The sequence below is a fragment of the Rhinatrema bivittatum genome, chromosome 1 (genome assembly GCF_901001135.1).
Source record: "Rhinatrema bivittatum chromosome 1, aRhiBiv1.1, whole genome shotgun sequence".
Taxonomy (NCBI): domain Eukaryota; kingdom Metazoa; phylum Chordata; class Amphibia; order Gymnophiona; family Rhinatrematidae; genus Rhinatrema; species Rhinatrema bivittatum.
The window spans coordinates 515,236,540-515,248,611 of record NC_042615.1 but is presented as its reverse complement, the minus strand read 5'-3'; the positions used below and the strand labels follow the sequence as shown (position 1 = coordinate 515,248,611).

The following is a 12,072-nucleotide window of genomic DNA, read 5'->3' as shown; positions in this document are numbered from 1 at the left end:
ATTAAAACCCCCTAAAACCCACCCCCGACCCTTTAAATTAAATCCCCCACCCTCCCGAACCCTCCCCAAATGAGTTAAATAACCTGCGAGTCCAGCGGCGGTCCGGAACGGCAGCGGTCCGGAACGGGCTCCTGCTCCTGAATCTTGTGTGTTCAGCCGGCGCCATTTTCCAAAATGGCGCCGAAAAATGGCGGCGGCCATAGACGACCACGATTGGTCGGCAGGAGGTCCTTCCGGACCCCCGCTGGACTTTTGGCAAGTCTTGTGGGGGTCAGGAGGCCCCCCACAAGCTGGCCAAAAGTTCCTGGAGGTCCAGCGGGGGTCAGGCAGCGATTTCCCGCCGCGAATCGTTTTCGTACGGAAAATGGCGCCGGCAGGAGATCGACTGCAGGAGGTCGTTCAGCGAGGGTTCCGGCGCCTCGCTGAACGACCTCCTGCAGTCGATCTCCTGCCGGCGCCATTTTCCGTACGAAAACGATTCGCGGCGGGAAATCGCTGCCTGACCCCCGCTGGACCTCCAGGAACTTTTGGCCAGCTTGTGGGGGGCCTCCTGACCCCCACAAGACTTGCCAAAAGTCCAGCGGGGGTCCGGAAGGACCTCCTGCCGACCAATCGTGGTCGTCTATGGCCGCCGCCATTTTTCGGCGCCATTTTGGAAAATGGCGCCGGCTGAACACACAAGATTCAGGAGCAGGAGCCCGTTACGGACCGCTGCCGTTCCGGACCGCCGCTGGACTCGCAGGTTATTTAACTCATTTGGGGGGGGTTCGGGAGGGTGGGGGATTTAATTTAAAGGGTCGGGGGTGGGTTTTAGGGGTTTTTAATGTGCCGGCTCACGATTCTAACGATTTATAACGATAAATCGTTAGAATCTCTATTGTATTGTGTTCCTTAACGGTTTAAGACGATATTAAAATTATCGGACGATAATTTTAATCGTCCTAAAACGATTCACATCCCTAATAAACACTGTGGATCTATAAAGTCTAGAGGATGTGAATGAAGAGAAGAGGCAAGGGGGTGGCTTGCAGGAATGTCAGATACTACCTGGTGTTAATACCCTTATTCAATAAACATACACATGGTTAATGTGACTCCAACTTTGCTCTATGCTTCAATGGCAAGAGGAAATGTGGAAAAAAAGGATTTGAATTCACAAAAAAGCGGGAGAGTAGCTTGCTTGTTGCGGCAGTTACTACCCCAAACCAAATAAGCCTGATACTTCACTTTCAATGCATATCCAGCGTAGCTCTCTGCTTCAATGGCAGGGGGGATGAAAATAAGAGGATTTACATTCAGACAACAACCAACAAGGACTGAATTGCATAGTCTGCGTAAACAAATAAGAGTGGGTTTAGCTTGCTTGTTATGGTGGTTACTACCCCGAATGAATTAAGCCTGATTCTTCACTTGGAATTCATTTCCAGCACAGCTCACTGCTTCAACAGCAGGGGAATGAAGAAAAGAGGATTTATATCCAGACAACAACCAACAAGAACTGAATTGCACAGGCTGGGTAAACAAATAAGCTTGGGTGTAGCTTGCTTATTGCGGCGGTTACTACCCCTAACCTATTAAGCTTGATACTTCACTTTGATGCAGCTCCAGCACTGCTTTCTACATAAATGGTGGGGGTGGAAGGTAACTAGAACCAAAAAGTTACCAATAAGGGCCAAGAGAAACAGATAAATATGAGAAAAAAAAGTGTGAAAGCTTGCTGGGCAGACTGGATGGGCCCAAATTTCAAAGTCCCAAACCACGGGAAATACGATTGATTTAAAATAAGAAAACTACAGGTTTATAATCTAACTTCACTACTTTACTTTTCCCATTTAATGTTCTGGTTAGATTTATTGCCTACTTACATAATACTAGTAAAAAGGTTAATTACTATTTTATTTAGGGTTGTGATGATTTTATTATGTCTGTGCCACAAATGAGAGTTTTTTGGGGGAAGGGCACATAATTGGGGTATCGGGATGATGGGATCCTGCATCATCCCCCACTAAGGCTATGAACCCAAAGATAAAAAGATAAGAACATAAGAGCATAAGGCTTGTCCTCAGCACCCTCTGGTTCTTGAACCTGCTCCTGCCGGGTGTTGGGACCTTGTATCTGAGTGCTAGGACCTAAGAAAAATAATAAAAGGACATACAAGAGTCTCGTAATAGCAGGTAAAAGTTCCTAGTTTTTATAAAATGTTCACATGTAGAGCTCCAATGTGATCATCCTATGTAAAAACTCTTGTCTGATATCCCTAACATTTGTGTATTTATTTGTCAAGTTTACCTGTATGCTCTCATGCAGTGTCCAGGCTCTCTTCATGCCCTCAAAGGCATCAGGACCCAGACATTCAATCAGCCACTGTTCCATAGCTGTCAGGATGATGAGTCATGGCGCTCCTCCTCCTGTCTTTCTTGAATACCCCCCTCCTGCTTTCCACCTTTGCCTTCAGACAGGCCTTTAAGCTTCTGAACCAATGAAACACCGATTCTCTGGACCTCCTGATGCCACTTCAGCTGTAGATACTAGTATCAGCAGTTTTCTTCCATATGACACCCTTAGTTGTCTTTGAGGTCTTGACTGCCTGGCTCCCAAACGTGGTGTAATTGGTGTGGACACCCTGGATTAGTAGGTTATTTTACTCAGTGTTGAACTTCTGGGCTTAAAGAGGCTGCCTTCCCTCTCCTTGGCTCTTGTTGTTTGGGTTGCCACTTCCAGAGGTGTGGTGTCAGTCACTTCCTCACTTGTACCCACTACCAGCTTCCAGTCCTTCCCCCCCCCCCCCCCCCAACTGTTCCTGTTCTGGTCACTACCCAACCCTCTCTCTCTTTCTGGCCCTAACCTGCCTTTCTCCTCCCTCTGCCTCCTGTCTGTGCCTCTCCCCCTACCTCTCCATCCCTCCACGTCCTATCTCGCCCATCTTCTCTATCTTTACTCCTTCATCTCACCTCTCTTCCTCCTCTTTCTCTTCTACCAATCCAGGTTCTTGTGGCCTGGATTGGCCACTGTTGGAAGCAGGATGCTGGGCTTGATGGACCCTTGGTCTGACCCAGTATGGCATTTTCTTATGTTCTTATGTTCTTATGCCCTCCACCTATCTCCATTACACCCGGCCCTCCCTTCTCTCCTGATCCTTCTCCCTTCTCTCTTCTCTAGGAGCACTCATCTCATGAACATGCATGTCATGCCGACACTCATTTCTCTCACACTCCATCCTCACACTCCCACGCGTGCACACATACACACTTCTCTTTTAGTCTCTAAACTTAAACTGACAGACAGACAAACAAGGCAAACAACAAACTCACACTTCCATTACACATAGGAAAAGACAACAGAAAAAGTAGAAGGGAAACTGAGGAAATAAGCAAATGACAAAGACACAGCACACAATTAATCGATGTATAAAATTCCTCTCAACTAACTCTCCAACAAATCCAACCATTCTGCTCTCTCCACCAATGCTTGACACACCCTGAAAGGAGTAACTGTAGGAAGCTGCCTTATAAACCAAAAGAAAATAACATGTGACATGATAAAATAAAGTGAGAAGTGTCAAGATAACAAATGAAGTGATAAAATAACACGAGAAATATAATTTATCTCACATTCCTTCTCCCAAATTCCCTCCACTCTGACTCCTCCCCTTTTTGGATGCAGGTAGAAGTACTCATGCTGATCCTGTGTAATTGTCTATTAACCTTACTCTCCTACTTTCAATCACAGTGAGTTGGGGCAATTTTCAAAGGGAATAAGCTTTGAAAATTGACTTCATAAATTCCAAAAGGGCCCACCCAGTCTTCTCAATTGAGCTTTGTCTACTTTGAGTAGTTATGCATATAAATTCCCTTATGCAACCCAACATTAGGTGTCTCCTTTTCCATGACTTTTACCTGACCTTTCAACCCTTTTCCTACCACTCCTCTCCTTCTCTTCAGCAAACATGAAAAATCTACTCCCAGGCTGCTCGGTTAATTAATGAGCAGCCTGAGGGTCTGCCTAGTTTTTATTCTCATGATTTGAAACCTTTTATGAGCATGGGAAAAAAAGGCATTTTTTTTCATTCCCTGTTTTCCAGACATTTTCATATTTTTTCCCTAAATTTGTTCTGCAGGTGTTGGTCTGAAACTCAGTTGCTAATTCATAAAATTGTATCACATGTAATCTTTAATCCACAAAATGTATCCTCTGCATACCCCATACAAATAATAAATAAATAATATTGGAGCTCTATTGCCTATTTGGCTCTCTCTGATAATTGTCACCGTATATCTCGGTACACACTAGGGATGTGCAGACCAAAAGTTTATGTTCATAAGTCCATAAGTCGAAAGGGGGGGGGGGTCATTTGCGGTCAATATGGACATATGGAGAATTCCATAAGTTGAGTCTATGTCCATATGTGCAAATACAAATTTAAACCCCTCACCCTCCTTAATTCCCCCCCCCCCAAGACTTACCAAAACTCCCTGGTGGTCCAGCGGGGTCAGGACGCCATTTCTGAACTCCTTTGCAAGGAGCACGTGACGTCGGCGTCACGTCGGAGTGACGCGGCGTCACGTGATTCCCCGCGGGTTCGCTCCGGGACCCTCGTTCGACCCAAAAGGAACTTTTGGCCAGCTTGGGGGGGCCTCCTGACACCCCCAAGCTGGCCAAAAGTTCCTTTTGGGCCCAACGAGGGTCCCGGAGCAAACCTGCGGGGAATCACGTGACGTCGGCGCCACGTCGGAGTGACGCGGCGTCACGTGATTCCCTGCGGGTTCACTCCGGGACCCTCGTTCGACCCAAAAGGAACTTTTGGCCAGCTTGGGGGGGCCTCCTGACACCCCCAAGCTGGCCAAAAGTTCCTTTTGGGCCCAATGAGGGTCCCGGAGTGAACCCGCGGGGAATCACGTGACGCCGCGTCACTCCGACGTGGTGCCGACGTCACGTGCTCCTCGCAAAGGAGTTCAGAAATGGCGTCCTGACTCCTCGCTGGACCACCAGGGAGTTGTGGTAAGTCTTTGGGGGGGATTAAGGAAGGTGAGGGGTTTAAATTTTTATTTTGGATCAACAATCGCGATTTCCAACGTATTCAACATAGCTATGTTGAATAAGTTGGAAATCCGATCGTTTTTGCCTCATCACTTTTTTAAGTTAAAAAAAAAAAAAAGTAGCGTTTTACATTTAAGTTCAAAACGAATGCACACCCCTAGTACACACCCACTGTACTGGCTAGTACCATTTGTATATAATTGTATACCTCTAAAATCTTATTTCCTTTTTTTAGATATTTTTGTGTGCAAATAAAACCATTTAAAACTTTTCTGGGCAGTAGAGGAGGTGACAATAACACAGGGCAGAACAGCAGAAAAGGTCAATACAGCGGCATCTCATATCCTTAAAAAGATTATCATGGCAATAAAAGTATTTTAAGTGTGTAGTCAGTAACACAGCGAGATTATATCCTGCAGTGTGAAAAGTTACAGAGAGAGAAAGAGAAATGAAATGTAATGAAAAGATGACAGTAAATTTTTAAATGGTTTTATTTACATACAAAAATATGTAAATAAGTAAATGAGATTATAGAGATTATATGATTATATACAAACTGTAATAACCAATACAATGGCATGCACCAAGATATATGGTAACAGTCATCAGAGACAGCCAGATAGGCAACAGGACCCCAAGATCATTTATTGGTCACGTGTAATCTTGACAAAAAGATTCTTAATGTTTCTGCGCTTCTGACACATTTTGCTTAGTTTAATTTTTTCTTTGATTTCTTTGGCAAGGGGATAGAAATGGAACAGAGGAACCAGACAGCAGTGATGGAATTTCTTCTCTTGGGCTTAACAGAACGTGTGGAGCTAAGAGGTCCCCTCTTTGTCATATTCCTGGCCATGTACCTGATGAACCTGCTGGGGAATGGAACCATGATCTCGGTTATTGCTGGCAGCTCTCAGCTCCATACCCCTATGTATTTCTTACTCTGTAACTTATCCTTTGTGGACATGTGTTTCAGCTCTGTCACTGTCCCCAAATTGTTAAATAGTCTCATCTCTGACAAGAAGACCATCTCTTTCTCTCAATGTATCATCCAGCTCTATTTCTTCCTTGTTTTTACTACCACAGAATGTCTTCTCCTGTCCATCATGGCCTATGACCGTTATGTTGCCATCTGTAATCCAATGAATTATATCACAATAATGAACAAGGATGTGTGTCTAAGCATGTCAGCTGGGTCTTTTATCATCAGCTTTCTGAATGCCTTGTTACATACACTGTTGATATATCGACTTTCTTTCTGCAATTCCAACATGATTAAACACTTCTTCTGTGACCTTACACCACTGCTTCAACTCTCCTGTACAGACACCTCCATCAATGAGCTGGTGATCTTCACAGGAGGCACAGTGATTGCAGTACTGCCCTTCCTGATTATCCTGTTCTCATATATCCGTATCATTACTACCATCCTGAAAATCCAAAGCACTGGTGGAAGGCGTAAGACTTTCTCAACCTGCTCCTCTCACCTCACTGTGGTGGTCCTCTTCTATGGAACAATTATTTTCATGTATTTTCGGCCTCCTTCTAGTTATTCTTTGGAAAAGGATATGATCACTGGTGTGGTGTACACTGTGTTGTCTCCCATGCTCAACCCTTTTATCTACAGCCTGAGGAACAGGGATGTGAAGACTGCACTTAGAAGAGCCTTACAGAGAAATGTATTTTCTTCCAGTAGATAAACATTGACCAAGGAAGGAATAACCAGATTTACAATATAAAAGATCTTCGCTGATTCCTTTTTCAAAATTGTAGAATGATAGAGGAGACTTAACTTCTTTCATGGCTCTAACTTGCATCTCATTCTAGCAGATTATTGGAAGAGTCTTAAGTTCCATTCCATCTGTTTCATCTAGTTAGGTATCCACTATTTTAAGAACAATGTTAAAAAGTGAAGCAATAGCAGTGAAAAAAGGCACATGCCCTTCAAATTTTTACTATTTTTCTTAAAAAAATATTTTTTGCTATAGGATACATTGTTTATGGTTAGTAACAATTATTGAAATGTAATTTGAGACTCTAGTTTTTAATTTTTTGAGTCCAGTTGCTTGACTATTGGAATCTTCATTAATTGTAGTAGTATTAATTCAGAAAGAGTATCACACACAAAACCAAGCTAAATCCAGGTTATGTTATTGAAATTTTGAGAGTCTCTCTCAATCAGTACTGCTGTGAATCTTGTTTATGAAAGGATACCAAGATTTATGTTTATTTATTTGAAATATTTATATTCCACATGAGTCAAGCCTGTTTTTCTAGGCAGATTATAATACAACATTAAAATCATTATTATTTCTAATTTTCATATACCATTCACCCAGTACCAAACTGACCAGAATGGTGTACAGCAACAAACAAACAAATTATATTAATATACAATAAAAGCCGGGTAGGTTTTTGTTGCGTTTGGCTGTCCACAGGCCTGCCTAGTGGCCAGCCACACTTACCTCCAGCCCCGAGTCGAGGGAACAAACTCCGATGCCAGGAAAGGTTCCCAAATGAATGCACAGCAGGCCACCATGCTCAGTCTGTTTCTGACACCGCCACACTCTTCTCGTCCTCCTAAGGTGCACACTCACCCAATGCTGATACATTTGAAGGGCCTGCGGTTGGAAAAGGCCAGCGGCTCCCGATGATGATCTCACTATCAATAGCCTATAAAAGGCTACCTTGGCAGTTCCTCCTTGCCTCTGCAATAGGTCCACTTCTGTCTAGTAGAGTGAGTTGCAGTATCCTTGCCTGTGTTCCTGATATTCTTCTCTTCAGGTCCTGGTCTCCTGCGTTCCTGTTCCAGTGGTACTCATCTTCTGTTCTTCATGTGGTTTTTTCTTGTGATCACTCTTCAGTTCTTCTGTGTCTTCTGTCTCCTTACCTGCCTGCCTGTGCTGTTCCTCATCTCCCTGCCTGCCTTTCCATCTCACTTTCTCTTGGATGGATCTCTGGACATCAGCCTGCCTTGGACTCTGCTTGACTTCCACTTGCCACTGACCACTGCCTGATTTTTGACTACACTTAAACTCCTCCTGCCACTGACAACTGCTTGCTCTCCGACTATATCTGAACTCTGCCTACCCCAGATCCTGACCTGTTTACCTGACCATGTCTATGGATATACAGTTCATCAGTGGAGGCCTCTATGTTAAGACCTTCTGGCCCTGACATCAGAGGGCTCAACCTAAGGGGAAGGAGGGCTGGTATAGGTGAAGCTCCAGTTGGGCCTCCGCCATATCCACTTCCACCAGCCAACAGTGGGGACCTGCAGGGCACCCTTGTCCAAGGGTTCACACCCACAAAATATTGCTGAGTGCATGGACTCAGCAGACGCCATGTCTCTCCAAGCCATTCCAGGACTCACACACAAGCTCTGAGAGCAACAACAATTTCTTGAACTTCTGGCAGCCTCCATGGTGCACCTCCACCATCTGTACCTTCATTATCTACAGCACTTGAGTTGACCTATTCTACAGCTGCCGGCTCCACTCATACCAGGGATTCCAAGCAATGTTGGTGGATCTTAAACCAGTGCTATAAGCACTTCATGCTCCATGTGACATTATTTCAAGATGATATAGTGAAGACCACTTACATACTCTCCCTCCTGGATGATAAAGCCCTGGCTTGGGCCTTTCTCCTCTGGGATTACTCATGTCCTCTCCTAAGAGACCTGCAGAAGTTTACCACTGCATTCAAAAGAGTCTTCAAAGAGCCCAGCCGGTTGGTTACCATGAGCTCGGAACTTCTACACATGCACAAGGGTATCCAGTCTCTAGTGGAATACACCATTGAATTTCAGACCCTGACCAACAAACTCAACTGGATGGAGGATTGCCTCCGCAGTATTTTCCTGGAGAGTGTGTCTCCCAGGATCAAAGACAAACTGGCAGCCTGAGGTCTTCTGGTGATCCTGGAGGTGCTCATTGACCTGATGGGTAAAATAGACCATCGCCATCAGCAGTGAGCCAGAGAGGCTCGTCCCCCTCACAGGCACATAGTGCTGGCTCCTCAGTTCCAGTGGCCACTATCTCCACTGACTCCCGCTCCATACTCAACCGAGCTCCCTGCCAAACCCATGCAGCTAGGCCACAGCCATCTTGCATCTAAATAGAGAAGCTGCTGCCAGCAACTAGGCTTGTGCCTGTACTATGCAGGCAAGGGCCATCTACTCATCAAATGTCTGCTGAGACCTGGAAACTCCAGAGCCTAGGATCTGGTGGGGAGATGATCCCAGCTTCAATATGCCTGCTCCCCAAATAATATTTCCAGTAATCATCACCTTTGGCCACTTAAATATCTCCACTGAAGCCCTGTTGCCTCCAATTCTGTGAGAAATGTCTTAATGAAAGAACTCATAAATCAACTACAGATGACCACTGTCCAGAGGAAATCACCAATGATTATTTCCTCCATTTCTGGGGATCCCTTGCCTTGCCAATTCACTCTGGGAAAAGCACCTCTGACCTTATGCACATGGTTTCTCCATCAAGAACAAATAACCTTCCATATCATCATTAGAATCATTCACCCAATTGTACTGGGGCTACCCTGGCTCCAGAAAGATTCTCTGCAACTTGACTGGGCCACTCTGCAGTTCACCTGCTGGAGTTCAGCAATGCCATGACTCAAGCATGGATCACGTGGAACTCCAGCTCCACTTATCTCTCATCTCTACACTTTCAGGCCCTCTTCCTCAGTATAGTGTCTTTGAGATGTGTTCTCTCAGAAGAAGGCCAAGACTCTACCGCCCCATCAGTTATATGAATGTTGGATTGAGCTTCTCCCTGACACCAAGCCACCACAGGGCAGAGTATATCCCTTGTCTCTCCTCGAGACCAGAATAATGTCGGACTACATTTGAGAGAATCTGGAGCGGGGCTTCATCTGACCATTCTCATCCCCAGCAAGAACTAGCTTCTTTTTTGTAGCCAAAAAAGACAGCTCGCTCAGGCCACGTATTGACTACCATGGCTTAAACGCCATCACCAAAAAGGACTGGTACCCTCTGCCATTAATCTCTGAACTTTTAGACAGGATTTAAGGTGCTAGAATCTTTACCAAATTAGTCCTTTGAGGAACCTACAACCTGATCCAGATTAAACCTGGTGACGAATGGAAAATGGCTTTCAATAAACATGTTGGATATTACAAATATTTAGTGATGCCCTTTGGGCTGGGTTATGCCCTGGGGTGTGCATTTGGTCCCTACGTATTGGCAATCCGCAACGGATGTGGCCATATTTGTTGTATTTGTGGGGAAGCAAAACATATCGCGATTCCCCACGAATACACAAATCTTCGCCGAATTATTCGGCCGCCTAAAAAAACCAATTTAAACAAACCCCCCCACCAATGGCACTGGTAGCCCCTCTGACATAGTAGGTCAAAGGCTATCGGCTCCATTTTGAAACCAGCACCGAGACCAGTGGCCCTTTAAGGCAGTGGCAGTCCTTTGAGGTTGGGACCGCCATTGCATTAAAGGGCCACTAGACATGTCCTTTTGCCCTGTGATGTTTGGCCACAAGAGAAAAGAATGTGCCATATATCTGCACAGTTTTTCAGGGGAGGGGCCCCACTATTGCGGCAACCCTACCCCATCTTTCGTTTACAGCAATAATCAAAGCAAAATTATGCATTAAATAATTATTGCCACAGATACAAAATGGCTGTGGCATTTTCTTCTGCTTTCTATCAGAGGGGGGATATGATAGAGGTCTTTAAGATCATGAGAGGTCTTGAACGAGTAGATGTGACTCGGTTATTTACACTTTCGAGTAGTAGAAGGACTAGGAGGCATTCCATGATGTTAGCAAGTAGCACATTTAAGATTAATCGGAGAAAAATTATTTTTCACTCAACACACAATAAAGCTCTGGAATTTGTTGCCAGAGTATGTGGTTAGTGCAGTTAGTGTAGCTGGGTTCAAAGAAAGTTTGGATAAGTTCCTGGAGGAGAAGTCCATTAATGGCTATTAATCAAGTTTACTTAGGGAATAGCCACTGCTATAAATTGCATCAGTAGCATGGGATTTTCATAGTGTTTGGGTAATTGCCAGGTTCTTGTGGCCTGGTTTTGGCCTCTGTTGGAAACAGGATGTTGGGCTTGACCCAGCAAGGCAATTTCTTATGTTCTTATGTTCTTATGAATAATTTAATGGAAAATAACTCTCACAGTTTTAACAATGCAGTCTATGAATGTGATTTCCTTCTCCTGTCCTCAGTGGTGTAAGTTGACTGCAGAAGCTGGTGGTGCATTAGAAATTTGCTGCTGTCATGTGATCCACTCTCTGAGTTGCCTCCCCAGCCTGACATCATTAATAAAGGCCAGGCCCTAATGACCTGATTTTAAAAGGCCGGCGCGCATATTTTAGAAAGGGCCCAGTTCAGCGCGTAACACCCATTATGCGAAGAAGTGCTGGGCCCTGAAAAAGGGGCAGGCTGGGGGCATGGTCTAGGTTGGGGGGGGGGGGCTGGGGACAGTGCCATTGCCCATTAGCGTGTGCCGGCAGCCTTCTGGCTCACGGAGTTTAATTTTTCTTCTGAGGAACAGTAAGTATAAAAGTAAAATAAATGGGGAAGGTTAGGGTTAGTTTAAAGGTCGGGGAGGAGAGGGGAAGAGGGAGGATAGGGGTAGGGGTAGGAAAATTCCCTCCCAGTTCCCTCCCTTAATTGGAGCAGACTGGGAGAGAACTAGGCAAAGACCCGATCGAATCGCCAAATGTAATTTGAACACTCCACCCCCCTCCCCCGTACGTGCAAGTAGCGTATCGCCAACATATGCATGCATGGATGTTAAAATCCAGCGTGCATGTGCACGTGGCCATTGTATTTTATAACATCGACGCGCATGCATACGTCTTAAAATTGTCCTCCTAAATGTCTCCTTTGACATACTAACACATATGACATTGAGCCAGCCTTTTATGATGCTGATGTCAATCTGTGGGAGGTAGTTCAGAGTGTTAGGAGCCCAGAGCAGGAGCAGAAATTAGCTTTGTTGGGAACTGATGCTGGCAGTTAGGAACAG

At 45.0% G+C, this 12,072-nt stretch overlaps 1 protein-coding gene across 1 annotated transcript; it reads left to right on the top strand.

Moving 5' to 3' along the window:
* The first annotated feature begins 5,789 nt into the window (after window positions 1-5,789).
* On the top strand, window positions 5,790-6,734 carry LOC115098777 (olfactory receptor 1361-like). Its single transcript, XM_029615708.1, has one exon. It carries the CDS (start codon window positions 5,790-5,792, stop codon window positions 6,732-6,734), a length of 945 nt encoding a protein of 314 aa, XP_029471568.1.
* The last annotated feature ends 5,338 nt before the right edge of the window (window positions 6,735-12,072 follow it).